The sequence below is a fragment of the Fukomys damarensis genome, unplaced genomic scaffold (genome assembly GCF_012274545.1).
Source record: "Fukomys damarensis isolate Sample0158 unplaced genomic scaffold, DMR_v1.0_HiC HiC_scaffold_23, whole genome shotgun sequence".
Lineage (NCBI taxonomy): Eukaryota > Metazoa > Chordata > Mammalia > Rodentia > Bathyergidae > Fukomys > Fukomys damarensis.
In genome coordinates this window covers 63,130,077-63,151,801 of record NW_022900935.1, presented here as the reverse complement: position 1 = coordinate 63,151,801, position 21,725 = coordinate 63,130,077, and the positions used below count along the sequence as shown (strand labels likewise).

Genomic DNA, 21,725 nt, shown 5'->3' with positions numbered 1-21,725 from the left:
ACCTCCCCCTCCCCCTCCATCCAGCTCACATTTGTGACGTGCAAAGATGCAGTCACTCTCTTTGGTACCTGACATCACATCTTTCTGCCTCCCCTTCTTCTTATCCTTGGCTTCCCACTCCCTCCCATTTGCCAGAGAGCTATTTCTCCCTGTTCTCCTACATGTCCAGTAACAGATAAATGACAAAAATATATTTATACATCACAAAACACTGATCATAAAGAGGGATAAACTCAAGTCATTTGCACGACAATGGACACATCTTGAAAGCATAATGTTAAAGTGAATTAAATCAAACAAGCCTGAGTGCTTCTAACATGTAGAAAGTTTTGAGCACATATATAACCACTTTCTATCAAAATGAGATGAAACGGATTTGTGACATCGTTTCAAAGTTATAGCCTCAAAAATTACTTTACATTTCTAACAAGCCAAATATAAGTTTCACTAAAGTACAAAATACTTCTAACAATATCCCACAGCCTTTGGACCAATACTGAATACTTTCAGAAATAAATATAGTACGAACTAAATTACATTTATGAGAATTAAAGAAAGAGATTCTGTGGACATATTACGAAACCACAGTCCTGTTATTTATGCTAAGTTTAATTCGAATGTTTCTTTAAAATAACAAAATCATATAGAGTGTATAGTGTAATATTTACTGTTTATATTGGGAAACTACTACATTCTTACTTGGTAGCGTTTGTACCACCTAATACAAATACAACTACCGTTTGCATATATGTAGAAAACACTTAACAGCAACTTTTAGCAAATTATGATGCTAATTAGTCACTAAGGGATAGGTGCCATATTTTTGTTGTTTTTGGGTACTGGGGATCGAACCAGGGACCTTGTGCTTGCAAAGCAGGCGGCAGAACCACTGAGCTACACCTTTGACCCACCATTTTGTACTCTACAAGACAAACACTGTGCTTGCTCATTAACATCTCTCAACTTGCCACCCACATATGTGACAACCATAATCAAACTGCTTCTTTAAAGTTGTCAATTTTAGATGCTCAAAATCAACATGCTTAACCTTTGTATATGTGTGGCATATTTTACATAATAACCTTTGGTTAATCCACACTGTCACAAAAGAAGGATTTCCTTTAAGACTCAATAAAATTTCATTGTATGAATGACCTTCATTTTATGCATACAACTAAGGCAACAGGTTGCTTGTGAAATGTCCCTTGGAGGCCATGTACTGAAGACTTGAATGCAAGGTGATGTTATTCTGTTTTTTATTTGTTTGGTTTTTTTGAGACAGGGTCTTACTATGTAGTTGAGACTCACCTGGAACTCACTATGTAGCCCAGGCTGGTCTCAAACTCACAGCGATCCTCCTGCCTCAGCCTCCTAAGTGCTGGGATTACAGGTGTGCGCCACCACGCCCAGCTAAGATGATGTTATTCTGAATTGAACATTATAATGAACTTTCCAACCCAATCAGTGCATTAACCATAGCTATATTGGAGAAGACTGTCTCTGCACGCACTCTGGAACTGCAACGCATTGCTAACACACTCCTGTCTCTGATTTATAGCTTTCTCACTTTTGGTAGTGATACCAAATCTCATTTTGATTTTTAGCATGTTTTCAGACGTCATGAGGATCATAACAAGCTTTCACACGTAGGCTTTCTCTTCAGTGGCAATCCTTTCATTATTTCCAAGGTAAGTCAAACAGTGGAATGGTTTCCCATATTTGTTTCGTCCATACTGCTCCCCTCTCTTGTGAATTCTTTCACGAACTTGAACGCACTGAGAAAAATAAAACATTTCCCACATTGCTCGAATACATTCAGATTCTGTTCTTTGAATGGAGGTGTGTAATCACACCTGTGCACGGCAAGATTTTCTATTATGCACACAAAGGCTTCTCTGCGCTGTCCTTTCATGTCAGTGCGGGTCACTTTATGTACTCAGAGTTCATTGGCTCTTAACTTTTTAATGTTATGATGATTCCTAGAGTAACTGAAAGGCTTTTCCATATTGCTTACATCCATTAGGATTCTAAACCGTGTGATTCCTTTCATGCCTTTGACAATTCTTGTGTGTGCTGAAAGCTTTCCCACAGTGCTGACATACATAGGGTTTCTCCCCAGTGTGGATCCTTTCATGTATTTTACACTCACTGCGCCTGCTGAAAGCTTTCCCGCATTGGTTACATACATAAGGTTTCTCCCCTGTGTGGATCCTTTCATGTATTTCACAGTCACTGCGCCTGCTAAATCCTTTTCCACATTGATTACATACATAGGGTTTTTCCCCTGTGTGAATCTTTTCATGTCTGTTACATAAACTGTGTGTGCTAAAAGCCTTTCCGCACTCTTTACACACATAGGGTTTCACCCCAGTGTGAGTTTGTTCATGTATTTGACAATTGCCAAGTGTGCTGAAGGCTTTCCCACATTGCTTACATACATAGGGTTTCTCCCCAGTATGAATTCTTCCATGTATTTTACAGTAAATGTGTGTGCTGAAAGCTTTCCCACATTCCTTACATACATAGGGTTTTTCCCCAGTGTGGATCCTTTCATGCGTTTTACAATTAACATGTGTGTTAAAAGCCTTCCCACATTGTTTACATACATAGGGTTTCTCCCCATTGTGAATCCTTTCATGTATTTTATACTGACTGGGCTTACTAAAAGCTTTCCCACATTGATTACACATATAGGGCTTCTCCCCAGTGTGGATCCTTTCATGTATTTGACAAGAATTATGTGTGGTAAAAGCTTTCCCACACTGCTGACATATGTAGGGTTTCTCCCCAGTGTGAGTCTTTTCATGTGTTTTACAATGATTCTGTGTCATGAACGCTTTCCCACACTGCTTACAGACATAGGGCTTCTCCCCAGTGTGGATCCTATTATGCAGCTGGCAAAAACGTTGTGTGGTGAAAGCTTTCCCACACTGCTGACATACATAACGTTTCTCCCCAGTGTGAGTCCTTTCATGTATTTTACATTCACTGCACCTGCTGAAAAATTTCCCACACTGCTTACAGACATAAGGTTTTTCCCCTGTGTGGATCCTTTCATGGATTTTACATTCACTGTGTGTCCTGAAAGCTTTCCCACATTGGTTACATACATAGGGCTTCTCCCCAGTATGGATCCTTTCATGTATTTGACAATAACTCTGTGTGGTAAAAGCTTTCCCACAGTGCTTACATATATAGGGTTTTTCCCCAGTGTGAGTCCTTTCGTGTATTTGACAAGAACTTTGTCTGCTGAAAGCTTTCCCACATTGGTTACATACATAGGGTTTCTCCCCAGTGTGAGTCCTTTCATGTATTTTACAAAGACTCTGTGTCATGAAAGCTTTCCCACACTGCTGACATGCGTACGGCTTCTCTCCAGTGTGAGCCCTTTCATGTATTTTATATTCACTGTGCCTGCTGAAAGCTTTCCCACATTGGCCACATACATGGGGTTTCTCTCCAGTGTGAGTCCTTTCATGTGTTTTAAAATGACTGTGTGTTCTGAAAGCTTTCCCACATTGCATACATACGTAAGGTTTCTCCCCAGTGTGGATCCTTTCATGTGTTTTACATCCACTGTGGTGGCTGAAAGCTTTCCCACATTGCTTACATGCATAGGGTTTCTCCCCAGTGTGAGTCCTTTCATGGATTTGACAAGAACTATGCCTGCTAAAAGCTTTCCCACATTGGTTACATACATACGGTTTCTCCCCAGTGTGAATCCTTTCGTGTATTTTACATTCACTGCGCCAGCTGAAAGCTTTTCCACATTGCTTACACACATAAGGTTTCTCCCCAGTGTGAGTTCTTTCATGTGTTTTATAATGACTGTGTCTCAAGAAGGCTTTCCCACATTGGTGACATTCGTAGGGTTTCTCCCCGGTGTGAGTTCGTTCATGTCTTTGACAATGACTTTGTGTGCTGAAAGCTTTCCCACACTGCTTACAGACATAGGGTTTTTCCCCAGTGTGAGTCCTTTCGTGCATTTTGTATTGTGTGTGTTTGCTGAAAGCTTTCCCACACTGCTTACATAGGTAGGGTTTTCCACCAATGTGAGTTCTCCCAAGATTATCAAATGAAATGTTATTATCGAAAGATTTCCAACTGCGTTTGCAAAGACAGGACTTTGATCCAGTGTGAGCTCTTTCATGTTTCTGAATATCATGGTGAGAATTCAAACCTTTTCCATGTTGCACACACATACAGGTATTCACCCTACTGTGATCTCTTTCCTGGATTTGAACAAAGTTGTGTGTACTGAAGGCTCTCACGTCTTGCTTACATACAAAGGATTTCTCCTCAGCATTACTTCCCTCAGTGCAATCAGAGTAGGATTTTCCACATTGCTTATATCCATAGGCTTTTTCTTCAGGATGCGCCTTTCCATGTTTCTGAAAGGACTGAAAGTCAGCAGAGGTTTTCTCATGCGTGTTACAGTGAGACGGCTTCTGTTCAAATCCATGCAGCTCACAGGGTTTGAGTCCAGTGTTCCGTGTGATGGGCATGGTTGGTGATGGATGACCAGTGGGAGGCTTTCCGCATGCAAGGCTTTCACCTGGTTTTGTACCAAGCAGTTCCATCTGCACATTTGTGTCAGGAGCCAGTTCTCTATGCTGATACCATAATTTATACTGATAGCATTTATCCACCTCTGCACTTCTGTCAAAGGAAAAAATAAGAAAACAACCAGTCATATTTAAAAGTGTCTTTATAGGAATGGCTGACCATTCCTATAAAGATGATTTGATGCCCGCAAAGCATTTTTGATCATGAATTTAGGGTACAGTCTGAATGATAGCTTGGAAGCAGGTTTTACCAAAGCAGTATTTATTTGGGACTTTGCAATCGATATGTTTGCAATACATACTGGGTACTTTCAGCTGGAGCAGTTGGTACATATGCACACCATATGCTGGTTATGTTTCATGCCCTCCCCTTTTAGTGAGCTTCCTCACCCTCTCCAAAACGTCTGCCTCTCTGTTTGCTACCACCTCTCCTTTATTTTACGTCTTTATTCATATTCTGCATGACTCATACAAAGTACAACGGGTCATATTGAAGTTTTTGTATTTCTCTTATTTACTGTAACGTGGGTTCCGGATCCACCCACTTTCTGGCCCATGACATCAGTTCATTCTCCTGAACGGCTCAGTACCATTCCATTATACACACACCACATTCTTTCCAATGCTGGAGACTGAGCCCAGCGTTTTAGCACTGAGCTACATTCTCGGAGTTACTTATCCTTTATCGTGAGACTGAGTCTCATCACTCATTAAGTTGCTCAGACTGGGCATGAATGTGCCTCAGCTTCCCCGTGTGCTCCATCCTGCCCAGGCTGTCCCATGTCCCCTTTCTAGTCATCTGTGAATGGGAATCTAGGCTCTTTCCAGAGATCCACTTTTGTAAGATTTACTACTACAAATGTGGATAAGCATGTAGCAGTGTAATAGGAGGACTTTCACTTTGGAGGAATGCAGTATAAGGACAGCTGGGATAACATGGAAGCTCTATTTCTACTTTCGTTTCGTTTTGTACCGGGGATCAAACTTGAAACTTTGCTCTTGCGAGGCTGTGGCAGCACCACTAAGCTAAATCCCTGATCCCCAGCCCTCTATTTCATGAACCGCTGAGCTAAATCCCCGGCCCTATTTTTACTTTTTTGAGGAACGTCTATCTATATACATTTCCATAGATGTTACACTACAACACCATCCTCACCAACGTTAGGAGACGGCGCCTTCTCATAATGTATCTTGGAACATAAATAGACTAAATGCTTTTCAGGACTGCTTGAAAACAGCTATTATAAGAACAGGAATATTCATTCTGATTTTGAGTAGTTCCTCAAGGTTACCATATGATACCGTCTTTAAATGTGCATGGCATTCCTTACAGAATTGTTCGATAAGAACGCAGTCCTCTGACAATGTATGTATGTGTGACGAGACGTCCTGCACTCGGCTCTCAGCTAAACACGAAGGTGTTATACATGCCTGTAATCAGTGTCTGAATACAATTTCATACGATAGTTTTACAATCTCGACTATGGAAACGTGTACTATCATACATTAGATAATGTCACTTGTGGCATAATGTCAATATACCCTTACATTTCAGATATTGAGATATTTCAAATATTCAATTGTCAGATTCTAGATACTAAATATGGATGCATCTTTGGAGAAATTTTGTGTGATTAAAGGAATGTGAGCATGGCTTATTTTGTTTGTTTGGTTTTATTTAATTTTTGAGGCACGATCTCCCTGTATAGTTCAGGTTGGTCTCAAGCTCGCTACATAGTTCAAGCCAGCCTTGAGCTCCTGACAACCTTCCTGCCTCAGTCACTGAAGTGTTGGGATTACAGGCGTGTGCCACCATGCCTGTGTATTTTTTTTCTTGCATGGTGTCATTGTGTAGTTTGCTTGGTTTAATGCTTCTGAGGAACATTCTTGTGAGTGCAAATTACCTTAGTGATTTTCTGTAATTTCTGAACTCATCTTCCATTCTCTGGTCATTCCAGTTTCTTCCTAACGTGTAGAAAAAGAAATGTAATGATGAGTTAGTACATACATAAAAATTTTTAGCTTCCAGGTAGATGACAGATTCATGCTATAGTGACCGTGCCCAAAGATTCATGAGAATATTTCCATGTTCCAATAAACTGCACTGAGATAACCAATGCTCTCTGATCGCATACATGAGAAATGATATCTTCCTTACCTATAGCAGTGACATTCCTAAAGTTTTCCCACATCACATCTCGGTAGAGCTTCTTCTGGGATGGATCCAACAAAGCCCACTCCTCCATGGAGAAGTTCACAGCCACATCCTCAAAGGTCACTGTCTTCTAAATCATTGGAAATATATTTCCAGGAAGAAGAGTGAGACTCACAACACAAAATATCTCAAATCTACTCATGAAAAGCTGACATGATGGACAGAGCCTACTAGATCAGATGTGGGGTAAAAAGAACCGGGGCAGATGAATATCTAATGACTTGCTCTGACAGAACACAGAAAATACATCTATTTTCAGATTATTATTTAGGAAATAGATTCCTTCTTCCTGTGATTGTATTTAAGCAGCATTGTGAGACTTGAAACTGGTTTCATAGACAAAACTGTAAGTAAACACAAAGTAAAATTTGTCAATAGTATTTAAAATTCTAATGAAAAGTACTATAGTATTCATTGGACTATGTCTAACAATGAGATTAGATTAAGGAAGACATTATGGCTTCTTGTTTTTAGGGACAGATTTTTGCTACATAGTACAGGCTAGCCTTGAACTCACTATGTAGTCCAGGCTGTCCTCAAACCTGTGGCAAATCTTCTGCTTCTGCCTTCTGCGTGTGCACCACTATGCTCAGTAGTAAGACGCATCATCTTATAGATCACTGACATGAAATACTTACCTGTCACAGCAATATAAAAATTTCCAAGGGGTAACAGAAAGGGAAATGTGGGGATGGGCCAATCAACTAAAGCCATGGCCTAGCCACGGGCCAAGGCTATGCACCCAGCCCAGGGAGGACGATGGACTTGAGTGTCCCCCCAGTCACACACCATTGCCAGGAGAGCCTCAGGATGGACCATGGAGTCTGAAGTGGAGAGCAAATGGTAAATCTTGCAGAAGTACTCAAAGAAGCCATTATCTAAAGGTAATGGAGTTAGAGAAAAGCTAGAAGATAACATAGATGGAATTAATATGTTCACAGAAATCATAGTAGAAAAATCCCCAAAGATGAGAAAAAGAGTTAAAAATAAAAGTAAGGCTTAAAGAACACAAAAGCTATGATGAAAAAAGAAGCTCAATACCTTTATTATACTGCCAGATACCCAAAAACCACAAAAACAAAAGTTTAAGGCAGAGAAAACCAAACAAACAAATTACCTATAAAGGTAAACCAATCAGAATTACAACAGACAAACCTTGAAGGCCTGAAGAGCTTGGAGTGATATATTTGAAGCTGTAAGAGTGAGTAACTTACACTCTAGTTTAACTTGCCCAGCAAAGCTCTCTTTCAAAATAGAAAGAGAGGGCTGGGGATTTAGCTCAGTGTTTCCACTGCCTGCCTTGCAAGTGCAAGGCCTTGAATTCGATCCTCTGTACCAAAAAAAAAAAAAAAAAAAAAAAAAAAAGACAAAATAGATGGAGAAACAAGAACATTTCGTGAAAAAGACCAGCTCAAGAGACATATGAATGACTTCAGAAAATAGTCAAGAACATCTTAGACAGAAGCACTGAAGCCGATACAGATAGCCATTTAACAACCTGTTTTAATGACTGTTTGGATTTAAAACCAAGGCACACTGTTTCAAACTTATGACCCAACACCCAGACTTATGACCCATCTTTGTTGTACAGTTGCACACATATTGTTAGAGGCTCGAAGTCTCTTTCTGTAGAATGCACCTTATTTATATAGAACTCTAGCTTTTGCTGATTGTACTGTATAGTACTGTAGTTTTACGTTCTGTTATATATTTCAGTACTGCATCTAAGAGTTACACAAATAAAAGCAGAGTTACCAAGTTGGAGTTTCCTGTGACCATTTCTTTATCCTGAATGTTGTAAAGTGCATATTGTATACAATTGCTCATGTAGCACCTCATTCATTTAGTGACCTAATTAATCACAGGAGGAAGACTCAGTCATTACTTGAAGAATGCATGCAGCCTACTATATTTTAGGCACATTCACTAAGCATGGTGTGCAAATAAGCACAGCATTCATGAAAGACAAATGTCTTCAAACTACGTATTATTTCTATATGTCTAATGCTGCAGACAAATAAGCTACTTTATGTATTTTGGATATTGAGGCCAAAAAAAGCAATCTCAAAAAATACATAGTTTCCCTGTTCTGATGCAGGAGGGAGTGATTTGAAGAAGTTTTATGAGATCCGTTGATCAGATACGACACAGGCAGAACAACTGTGATGAAGGCCAGAAATATTTAACAATGCATTGTTTCTACTGAGCTCACTTCTTTCTTTTTAAAAAGTTTATTGGAACATTTTAAGTATACAATACGATGATCTTCATCATAGGGAATTTGTACCTTTACACGATGCATCTTGGTTCTTATTTTTCCGCATTCCCCTGCTCTCCCTTCACCCCTCCCTATTTACAAAGACTGTTTGCATTTTTTCTTTTCTCATATTTTTCCTTTCCCTTCTTTCCTTTCCCCTACTCCTCCCACTCCCTCTTCCCCTTTAGAGCTTTTCCTCCATTTGACATTATCTATTATGCATTTTGATTCTTATTTACACTTTCAGTTTCTCATACCAGAGAAACTATTCGGTATTTACACGTGTCCTATTTATTTCATTTAAGAGTATGTCCTGAATGTGCATCCATTTAGCTATAAATGACTCTAGTTTCTCATTCTTTATGGTTGAATGGTACTGCATTTTATAAAATTTTTTAAAAATTTCTTTATCCAGGCTCCAGTTGATGGGCAATTGAGCTGTTTCCAAATTTTACATTTCCTCAGATTCATCTGGAGTTAAATAAATTCTCATGTGTAAACAAACTCTATAGAAATGAGGTAACCTTTGTAATCTATGTAGGAATGTTTTGTATCATTCAGGGGCACACATTTTCTTAAGGGATACACACACACACACACACACACACACACACACACACACACACTTCTGAACCACAGAAAACAATTGAAAAATTAACTCTCACCGCTATTCCTGGCTGTGTGGTGGGTTTACATGTCTAATTTTTCTCTCACACCCTGGCTGGTAAGCTCCTTTACTACTTTCTTTATGTGTCTTTCTATGCTCCATGGTATTTCCTGCAGAGAAGCCCAGGGCAGTGCCTCCGTTAATGCCACATCTGCTGTCAAGGATCCTGGCCATCTCCAGTGCATTGTGCAGTCATGCAGGGTCATGGTTCTGTGATATCTTGTTAGTAATATTTTAGTTTCATTGGTTCCTAGAAATAACCTTCAGAAGCTCCTTTATTAATGAGCCAAAATTTCATCTTAAGACACAGCTTCTAGAAAGATCAAACTTGTGATCAATGTAATCTTGAAGAATGCATGGAAATTGCTAAGATGCCAGGAGAGGGCATGTGAAGGATTACATTACAATTAGATGTTTTATTGATTGCTAAAGATCATATCTGGATTGCATCTGTTTTGCAATCATGACTAATGATGAGCACCTTCTGTATCACTGCTATATCACAAGGTAACCTGTTTCCTGAATAATTTGTATCCCTGCTTTTTCTGACATGGGTGGGGTCAATATTGCCCGAACCCAGCTAATGTGATGATTTGTTGGTGATGATTTATTGTATTTTAAGGGTTACTGGAGTGTATTCTTTAAGAAAAACAAATCATTTTCACCTAATTTGATAATAAGATGTCTAATACATATAGTACTCATTTCACAAGCTACCTGTTAAAAGACCGTTCAGATTTATGACTGAGACATATAGTTAAGACTTACAACCCAATGCTCAGACTTATGTATGATCTCTTTTTTTGGTACAGTTCTGTACATTTCATTGGTGGTGCCTCAATGTCTTTATTTTGTACAGTATGCATTCTTTTATAAAGCACTTTATTTTCCACTGATTGTATGGTATAGTACACTAGTGTAGGTTACCTTCTTTGATACAGTACAGTACTGTAGTTTATGTTCTGTTATATATTAGAGTATTCCATGTAAGAGTTATGCAAATAAAAACAAAGTCAAGTTCTGGTTTCCTTTGACCATTTCTCAGTTCTGAATATTGTAACGCACCTACTCTATACAATTCCATATTCGGCGACTAATTTATTTAATGAATTACTCATAGGAACAGAACAAAGTCATCAAATGACCAGTGTTTGTATAGCTAAAAGCCCATGAAATGAAAACAACAAGCAAGGTCAAGTGGTATACAACAATGACAGGAAAAGAAAAAGTGTTCAGCAACAGAGAAAGAATGCAATGGTAGTGATTAATCAACATATCTCAGTAATATTTCTCAATATTAAAGGCCTCAGCTCTCCAATTAAAAGACACAGACAGGGCCGGGGATTTAATTCAGTTCTGCCATCACCTGCCTCCCAAGCACAAAGTCCTGAGTTTGATCCCCAGTATAAAAAAAAAGACACAGATTGGCAGACTGAATAAAAAATAAATTTAAAAAACCCCCAAACAATCTAGCAGTATGTGGCATTCAAAAACTTATTTAATGCAAAAAAAATGTATGGACTAAAAAATTAAAGAATATAAAACTATTTCATGCTAAGATGCCAGGAGAGGACATCTAACAAGCAGTGCTAGAATTTTAATCTCACACAATCTGATCTTCAAGTTAAAGATGATTAGAAGAGACAAAGATCACTACAAACTAGTTAAGGGAACAATCCAACAAGAACAATAATGTTTATAAGTATTCATGCACTTATTATTGGAGCACCTATCTTCATAAAACATAGTGCTGAACATAAAAGATCAAATAAATACACAATCATAAAGAAATATCAGAGATGAATGGCACCCTTGGACATATGGTCTTCACAGATATTTACAGTGTATTCCACCCCACCAAAGCACAGGAGACATTCTTTTCTGCAGCACACAATGCTTTCTCCAGAAAAGATCACATGGTCGTCTCCAAAGCCTGCTCAAATAAATAAAAGAATCAAAATCACCCGATATGTACTATATCAGACCACTGTGGAATGAAAATTGAGATCAATGACAGAAGAAATTGAAGAAAAGGTAGAAGAACTCAGAAAATTAATCACACACTCTTAAATAACCAATGGGTCATAGAAGAAATCAAGGTGGAAACGTAAACATTCCTGGAAGTTAGTAGCAATACCTGTACAAGTCACTGTAAACTCTGGGACATAATGAAACAGTCCTGAGAAGGAAGTTCATTGTAATCAATACTCACATTAGGAAAACAGAGCAAGTTCAAATATATAACCTTATGAGAAATCTGAAGACACTTGAAAAACGACAATCCAGGTCAAAAACAAAACATGGGAGGAAAATAATGAAGATTAAAGCAGAAATCAATAAAAGTAGGACTAAAAATATATTAAATAGCACAAATTGAAAATCTCGTTCTTAGAATAAACAAAACAGGTAAATCCTTAGCTATAGCTAAGGAGAAAAAGAGAAAAGACTCACATCAATGTAATTAAAAGTGAAAAAGAGAAACCACAATAGATGCTGTTGAATCAAGAAGATATTAAATTACTTTGAAAAATATTTCAACTGGCACATTTTAAAGAAACGGACACATTCCTCAAGTCATGCAAATTACCAAATCTAACTCAAATATTAAACATTATACCACCTGTTTCTTAGTGATATAAAGAAGCAACTTCACATATATTAAAGAAATACTTATGAAAAATGCTTAACTCTAGATGTAATCAACACACACAAATAATATAAAGAAATGATTTATAACCTTAGATGGATAAATATAAAGCAGATCGTTCCAAGTATCTGCAAATCACACAACAAAGTATCTATTAATCAGATGGAAAAATTCATGTATTACATTTTCTACATATTCTGAAGTTTCACCCAATCCACGTAAGTGATTTTATATATATATCTAGGAGACTAAGGAAGCAAGGAAATAAAAGACCTTGAAGCCCCCCCCCCGAAGGAAAAGGACGGAATCACAATGGGAGAAGAGAAATACAAAGGAGCATAAATCTATAAACACTTTTTAAGGAGTGCAGGAAGATGTGTTCAAAGAAATGATCCACAATTCACAGCAATTTCACTCAATATACTCACGGTGAATTCTGGGGGAAATAGGTGTTATGGTTGGGATCTACAGGTCCCCGCAAAGCCTCCTGCGGTCCTAGGTGGGCGTATCTAGAGGGTGTGATGCTGGGAGTAAGGGTGTGTGATTACTGTATCAGTACAGGGATTGGTCTGGCACTGCCCTAATCCTGGCAGCCTGGATGAAATATAATGGACAGAAAGAGGCTTGTCTTCTTCCTTGTTGCTTTTGCTATTTTCCACCAACAGGAATTACTGCCCCTCTACCATGTGCCACCCTGCCTTGGAGGCAGCCAGTTATGGACTGAAACATCTACAAAGGGAAATAAACCTTTCCTCCTTTAACTTTGGGCACTGGGTATTTGTGTCAGCAATGAGAAAAGTAACTAAGACAGAATTTGGTACCAAAGTAGTCATTGCTGTGACTGTACCTGACCATGTGGTTCAGAAGCCTTCAGGGCTAGATGTGGGAAGAATTCAGAAAGCTTCGGAGATGCCAGCTGAAAAAGCAGAGCTAGACCACCTTAGGTTGTACCGTATGGGAGATTCTGGTCAGAGCTCAGAAGACCAGAAAGCTGGTAAAGACCAGGCTGGGGAGGTTTCTGCTGGGAAGGACAGCATTAGCTGTTGGACTTCAGATGAAGTGTGTTACGCCTGGGCAGAAAGTTTGTCTGCAATTTGCTCCTCTCCGGAGACTTTGCCTGAGACTGAGGTTAAGGGTCCCACGGCAAACTAATCTTGTAGAAGAAATTTCAAGGCTGTCAAATGTTGAGATGTTGAGGCAGTGGTTTGGCACTGTTAGGTGCTTTTAGTCAGATTTATGTTGAGAATCAAGAGCAAAGAGTCCAGTAGAAAGATTTAAAAATGTTTTGATTCTGGTCAGAAAGGAAGGTCCAGTAAAGCTGAGGCCTGCAAAGACAGCAAGGATCTCGGCTGTTGAGAAGGGAACGGGTGGATAGAAAAGATGGCCTGAGGGTATCACAAGAAGCAGCAGGACTCAAAATTGCAACCTCAAAATTGCATTAAGTGAAAGATTTGCTTTCAGAAGAGAGCCCCAGAGCTCCATGGTCCAGAAAGGTAGCAGCCTGGGGAAATTGCTGCTTGAGATTTAGTCGATAGGCACCAGAACTCGACAGCCAAGAGAGCATGAAGCCCGGCAAATGCTCCTGCTGGCGGCAGACCTTGGCATGGTCCAAGTGGCACCAGTTCTAGCTGCACGCAGAGTGCAAGCATTGCAGGGTCAGGAAGGCTTCCATCCAGACTTCAGAAGGCCTGGGCGACCAGGCAGTGCGTCCCTGAGAGGGCAGTGTGTGAAGCTAAAGGCGAAGTGGGGATCCCAGAAGGTTGTGAAGCCAAGAACATGGGTACTCTGAGGAAAACTGCAAGGAGGAAGCCGAGCCAGCTCCAGAGAAGTCATAGGAGCTCCAACCAGGGGCAGTGCCACAGGGAGCCTTGTGGAGTTTACATACTGCCACAGAATGCCAGAAATGCTGGACAGAACTACAGGACTTTATATTTGCCCTGCTGGATTTTGGACCTGCCTTGGACCCATTCTTTTGTAACCCCCTCTTTGTTCCCTTCAGAATGGTAATGTTTATCTTGTGTCACTGTATATTGGAAGTGTTTAACTTTCTTTTTGTTTACACAGGGGCTCACACATAAGATTTCATCTTAAATTTCAGAGGAGACTTGCGACTTGGACTTTTCAGCAATGCTGAAACTGTTAGGACTTTGGCAATTCTTAGAGATGGACTACATGCTTTTTTTGCATAAAAGAACATGCATGAGTCTTGGGGGGAGTCAGGGGCCAAATGTTATGGCTTGTGTTTAGATGTCTCTCCAAAGCCTCATGCAGTCTTAGGTGGGACTTCTTCAGAGGTAAATGAAACTAGAGTGTGGCATTGCTTCACGGTACAATGTTAGGGCTGAGGCCACCAGGATTAAGGGTGTGAGTGCTACCCACCCTAAGCAGTGTGAATAAGATAAAAGGGGCAGAGCTGCTGTTAAGGTCCTTTGCTGATTGTGCTACATTCCAGCCGCGGAGAACTGTTTTCCTCCGCCACACCCCTCAGCTATCTACCACTCCGTCTTGGAACCAGCTAATTATGGACTAGAATCCCTATAAACTGTATGCTAAATAAGCCTTTCCGGTCTGAACTTCTGGGTGTCAGCTATTTTCTTTCAGCAGCAAGAGTACAGCAACTAAGACAACAGTTAAAAAATTGGATGAGCTAACTAAAACAGCTCAAAATTTGAATAAGAGATTCAACAAGAATGCGGAATTGTCAAAAAGATGTCAGACAGAAACACCTGAAATTAAATAGAATTCATACATGGCAGAAATGACAAATGTGAAGACAGTGTCTGATATTAACGAAAAAATAAAGAGTTACAACAAACAGCTCAAAGAAGCCAAAAAGAAAATAAGAAAACAAGAGAAGACTATCTAGCAGCTACCAGATGATAACAAGAGGACCAATTTAAGGCTAACTAAAGTTAGAGAAAAACTAGAATACAGCACAAATGGTTTCACTAACATGCTTAAAGAAATCATGGAAAATTCCCTAATTATGAAAAAGAATTTAAAATACAAGTGATGTTAATACAACAACAAACAATTATGAAAAGGGAATCTACCCAAGGCACATCCTTATTAAATTACCAGATATCCAGTAGAAGAACCCCAGAAGTTTTTTTCTGTTAAATTTATTGGCACATTTTAGGTATGCACTACGGTCACAGTCATCATTGGGAATATGTACCTGCACATGATGTATCTTGGTTGTTTTTCACCACTCCCCTGCCTTCCCTCCTAGCCCTCCACCACTCCCGATTTACAAAAACACTGTTTCCATCTTTTCCTTCTTTTCTCATAGTTTTCCCTTTCCTTCTCCCCCACCTTACTTTCCCTTCACAGTTAGACGTTGTTTTTCCTATTTTACATTATCTGTTACACATTGTGGTTCTCATTTACTCTTGCAGTCTCTCAAGCTGGATAAACTATTTGGCATTTACACATGTATCCTATTTATTTTGCTTAAGTATATGGCCTCAGTGTGCATCCATTTAGCTATACATGTCCTAGGTTATCATTCTTTATGGCTGAGCAGTACTTCATTTTATAAAAAACCCCACATCTTCTTTACCCAGTCACCAGCTGATGGGCCTTTGGGCTGTTTCCAAGATTTAGCTAATACAAACTGTGCTGCTATAAACAAGGATGCACCTATATTGCTGTGGTATTATACTAAACCCCCCAAACTGTAAAGGCAACTAGAGAAAAACAAAACAAAACAAAATCACATGCAAAGGTAAACCAACTAGAATCACAGCAGACTTCTCAGAACAAACCCTAAGGGCCAGAAGAGCTTGCAGCAAAATAATTTCAAGTCCTAATAGCAAATACCTCCTGACCCAGACTCCTCGCCTCCTCACTCAGGCTTGCTTATCACACTTTTCTAATGAAAATATGTACTTTACTATAATGGTAGCTGGCTGTGCATCTCAGTAGCTGTAGTGGGGGATTCAGGAAGCCCTCTCTGCATTCATCTACTCAGGACTAAGAAGGACAAGGTGCACACGTACCTGTCAAATGGTATACAGCTGAGTTTCACCCACATGATGCACCATGCCACACTCTTGCATATTTATACATTTTAAAATTAAATTCTTTTGGTTTTTCTTGTAGAATTAGCCCAATTCAGTACAATGTCGCATCAAAATCTGATTTTACAACTTTGGGAGGAGGTTGAAGGTGAGTTTGCAGGTGACTCTGCTACCAATGATGACTTGGATCATGTAAGCCAAAGAAGTTAGCAAGATACGACAGAGAAATAAAGAAGGAAGACACTGATTTGGATGAAGAAGATATAGTGATGTAAATAAACATCTGACTTAGTCAAAAGGCTACGAAACGGTCATTGTATAACTGAACAATGTTAAAACTAGGTCAGATGATGTTATTAGGTTCTTGCCGGAGGTAAAGCCTGTTGGATATAGTGCCGACACTGTGATTAAATGTTGGAAATTGTTTATAACAGATAATATGATACAAGATTTTTGAAATACACTAAAAATGATGTATATATAAAAACATTTTATATAATCAATAGTAACACTGCAAAATCAATGTTTATCATGACACCTCACTATCAAAACTAAAAGCGTATCATTCTACTCAGCAGAATCTAAAGGATTTATGAGAAGTGACAGATGGGTGGTTGAGATTTTTTTAGAACAATAATGACACTCAAGAGTTTTGATTTTCTTCAAAACTGCCTACATTTTGAGGACAGAAACACCTGCCATGAAAGAAAATAAAGATCAACAATTTGGCTGCTATTCATCCATTTTTGGAAAGTTTTATTTCAAACTGTCAAGCAATTTATACATCATCTAAATACATGACAATTAATGAACAACTTCCACGTTGGTGACATTTCGGCAATTTATGCTAAACAAATCTTTGAAATATAGTATAAAAATACATGCTCTGGTAGATGCGAAGACGTTTTGTATCTTGAATTTAGAAATTTATCCTGGAACTCAGCCACTTCATCTTCATTTGTGCAGGAATAAACCATATGATGTTGTAAACAGACTTTTTACACCTATTTCAAAAAAAGTAAGCCACATGTCACATTTGATGGACTATTGGTCCAACAGTTACCTATTGATGTCAGAATTGCTAAAAGAACACCAGTTGACCATCACAGGAACTATTTCCAAGAACAAAGCCAAGAGTCCTGAAAACACATTGCAAGTTCAAAACACAGAACTACACAGAACAATTTTTAGGTTTCAGAAAGACATAATATTGGCCTCTAATACGACAAAGAAAAACAAAGTAGTGTTGATACTGTCAGCGTCACAAAGGATGGCAAGACTGATAGTGAGGCAGATATGGCGGTGCATACTTGTGATCCCAGGAGTTGGGAGGCTGAAGACGGAAGATTCTGTGAGTTCAAGACCAGCCTATGCTAAACGGTGAGTTCAAGGCTAGCCTAGACTATGCAATGATTGTTTCAAAACAACAAACCCACCAAACAAACAACTGACAGTGAATCCTCAACAGAAATGAAGCCAGAAATGCTCACATTTTACAACAAAAGGCATTGCCAATGCTATCGAGGACTAATGAAGCAACTATGATGTTAGTTGAAACACAAAGTGTTGGCCAATGGCTGTGTTTTACTTGCTCCTAAACATGTCAGGCAGGCATAAATAATTCCATATTTTACAAAGAAAATAACAAGCATAACATATGACAGAGAAAATTTCTTAGAGGATTTGGGTTAGAATTGATAAATTATCAATTACCACAGAGGAAGGACGATATGCATCTGTCCAAGAACTCTATAAAAAATTCGGAAGCCCTCTGCTGAACAGACAGGTGAAACATCCTAAGAAAACAGGAAGAGCAGCAAGATGTCAAGTGTGTACTACCAAAGAGGACAGGAAAACAAAACACATGTACTATCAGTGTAAGTGATACTTGTGTATGGAACATGCTGTTTTTTCATGTGTGGAAAATGCCTTAGGTTTGATAATTTGTTTGCTTGTTGTTTTTTTGAGACAGGGTCTCATTATGTAGTTGAGACTGACCTGGAACTCACTATGTAGCCCAGGCTGGTCTCGAACTCACAGTGATCCTCCTGCCTCAGTCTCCTGAATGCTGGGATAACAGGTGTATGCAACCAGACTCGGGTTAGGTTTGATAATTTGAAGTAAAGATTAATTTTGTGGCAGAGTTTTATTTGTATTTTCATTATAGTTTACATAGAAATTTATTTCTGCTGTTTTCTTTCAGATCTTGTAAGCAAATTAACAGCTGATATCGATTCTAAATATTCATTAAATATTAAAATTTTTTATTTTAATATAGTTGATATTTTATTTTACTGATATTTCATTTTCCTGAGTGCATATTTAATAATATAATAAGTTCCTGCCCAAAGAGGAAGACAAGAGAAGTGACAATAGTGGTCTGCCCAACAAGAAAAGAAAGCTAAGCACACATGCTATCAGTATGAGAGAGACTTGTGTAAGGAACATGCTGTTCTCATGTGTGAAGACTACCTTAGGTGTGACAATTGAAGCAAAGATTATTTTTGTCACAGAGGTTTGTTTATTGTAGTTTACATAGGAATTTATTTCTGCTCTTTTTATTTAGATCTTGTAAACAGGTAAATAGTTGATGCTGAAAATATTGATATTTCTTCTAAACACTCAATACATATCAAAAATTTAATATTTTATTGATATTTTACTTATCTAAGTATATAGTGCTTAATATACTAAAATACATAAAATTAAAATGAACAATTCAGCAATACAAATATTTCTAAAACATAAACATGGGCATTATACACCTTGCATAATGTTCCTTTAAAAAAAATTGGCATGTTGCATGCAGGGGTTTATTGTTCCCCACAGGCTATCCTTCAAAATAGATGGAGAAATAAGGAATTTCCCTGAAAAAGGCCAGCTCAGAACATGTGAGAGTGCTATACCAGCTCCAGAGAAAATATTTAAGAATATTCTTGACACTAAAAATGAACTGCACACAGCTCAAAACACAGAAAACTAGTGAAGTCAATGAACAAATAGGAACAACAACAAAAAATCAAGAGAAGAAAAGCAAAGCATGCAACAACAGATAAAAGAAGGCAATGGCAGTAACCAACACATTTCAGTAATACCTCTCTTTGCTAAGGGCCTCAACTCCATTTAAAAGAGGCATAGAGTGGGAGACTGGATCAAAAAAATCAGAATTCAACAATCTGTGCCATTCAAGAAATCCAAAAAGAGTTTGCAAGGTATGTATGCTTTCTAAAAGTTGTCCTTTGCAGAATCACATTCATAATATTTCCTAAATAGATACCAAACCCTCTGACATTCTAGACAGATCTATACACACAATTACATACATACCTTGCCAATTCTGACTGACCGCATTGCTACGGATGTAGCACAGGAGATTAAGCAAACACTGCAAGTGCTCTACTACGGGGGCTTATTTCCAACATTAAACCTTTTTTCACATTTTCAGGGCCTTCCTAAATATCCTGCAATGGTTTTAGTAAACATGGTATAGTTTTTGGAAATCTAGCAATTCATATCTTCACAACGAGGCCTAAATTTGAGCAGACATTTACCAAATTTACCATCACCAGGAAGCTTAGCCACTTCCACATCCTTCAGACAAATACCCAACATCCAAAACTTAAAGGAAGAGAAGATGAGTTTGGCTCAAAGTCTCAGTCCATGATCTACTGGCTCGAAAAAACAAACAAGGTTGTAAGAAAAGCTGCTCCACTCTTCCAACAAGGAAAGAGAAAACGATGGGAGGTGACAGAGAGGAGAACATATCTTTCCAACTTCGACCACTACTGACCCACCTCCAATCGTGCCATGCCTCCTAACAACACTTAGCTACTAAAATCATAAACTGATGAACAAACAGACAAGGACAGGGCAAACAACTTCCAGACACACGGGCATTGGAAGTGCACTTTAGATATAAATTATAACATCACATCTGTGGCTGGGCTAAAAGTAAGGGCGCCCACCACACCACACCACAGTACCACCCACACAGCAAACCTTCCACATGCCAGGAGTCTCTCAACCAGCACGCCATGGTCACTGCACACTAGGAAGTGCGGCTTCAGGCAAAGATGCCCAAAACAGAGCTCTTAACATGCTACAGCCACTTTGTTTGGACAAAACAGGATACTTCTGCAGAAATTTAAAGGATGAATGCAAGCAGTAGGAAAGAACAAAGAAGCTGACTTACACACTCCACCCACGAGTGATTTTATATATGCACAACCCATAGAAAAGAACTCAAACTACCATTATTACAGATGACATCATACTCTACAGAGAAGACCCAAAGAACTCCATGGAAAAACTTTCAAATGTAATCACCAACTTTAGAAATGTGCCAGGATACAAGATCAACACACAAAAATCATTAGCATTGTGTACAGCAACAATAAATAGGATGAAAAGAAAATTATGAAAATAATGCCATTCATAGTAGATTCAAGAAACAAATACCTAGGAATTAACCTAACGAAGAAACAGAAAGACCTCTCCACAGAAAATTATAATACTCTAGGAGCTGGGGATTTGGCTCAGTGGTGCTGTGCCTGCCTGGCGAGCGCAAGGTCCTGAGTTCAGTTCCCACTAACAAAAAAAAAAACAAACAGTATTCTGAAGAAGGAGGTAGAGGACGTCAGAAAATGGAAAGATGACTTCTGTACTTCAATGGGCAGAATCAATCTTGTCACAATGGCCATACTCCCAAACTCCCACGGATTCCATGCAATTCCCAGGCAATTGCCCAACAGCATACTTTATAGATCTTGAAAAAACAACCCTAAGAGTCATATGGAGCTAGAAGACAACCAAAACAGTAAAAGCAATTTTAGGCAACAACAGCAAAGCAGGAAGCACAGCGATTACTGGCTTCAAGCTATACTACAACGCGACAGTAATATACAGCACGGTACTGGAACAAAAACAGACCCGTGGATCAATGGAACAGAACTGAGGATGCAGGAACTCCTCCACACACATTCAACTATTACGTCTTCAACAAAGGGCCAGAAGCACAGCTTGGAGGAAAGAGCCTATCCAACATGTGCTGCTTGAAAAACGGGTTATCTGTGTGCAGAAGATGGAAATTGGATTTTTATCTCTCAGCATGTACTAGCGTGAAATCTAAATGAATCAAAGATCTAAACATCAAAGCTACTGGAAGATAAAATGGGGTAAACGACATAGATATAGAAAGGATTTTCTAAACAGAAACTCAATCATAAAAGAAAGAATGGCAAGAATTAACAAAGGAGATTGTATCAGATTAAAAAGCTTCTATCCAGCAAAAGAATCAGTTAATAGAGTGAAGAGACAGCATACAGAATAGGAAAAAAAACAAAAAAAAAAAAA

The 21,725-nt window shown here is 38.8% G+C and overlaps 1 protein-coding gene across 1 annotated transcript in view; it reads right to left on the bottom strand.

Moving 5' to 3' along the window:
* Positions 1–1,350: 1,350 nt before the first annotated feature.
* Positions 1,351–21,725, bottom strand: part of LOC104858386 (zinc finger protein 14) — a 25,250-nt gene continuing 4,875 nt past the window's right edge. The window contains exons 2-4 of the mRNA XM_010618581.2: positions 6,724–6,850; positions 6,470–6,530; positions 1,351–4,659 (exon numbers count right to left, since the gene is read on the bottom strand). Of these exons, the coding sequence (XP_010616883.1) occupies positions 2,028–4,659; positions 6,470–6,530; positions 6,724–6,850 (2,820 nt within the window). The 3' untranslated portion in view covers positions 1,351–2,027. The remainder of the gene's footprint in view (positions 4,660–6,469; positions 6,531–6,723; positions 6,851–21,725) is intronic.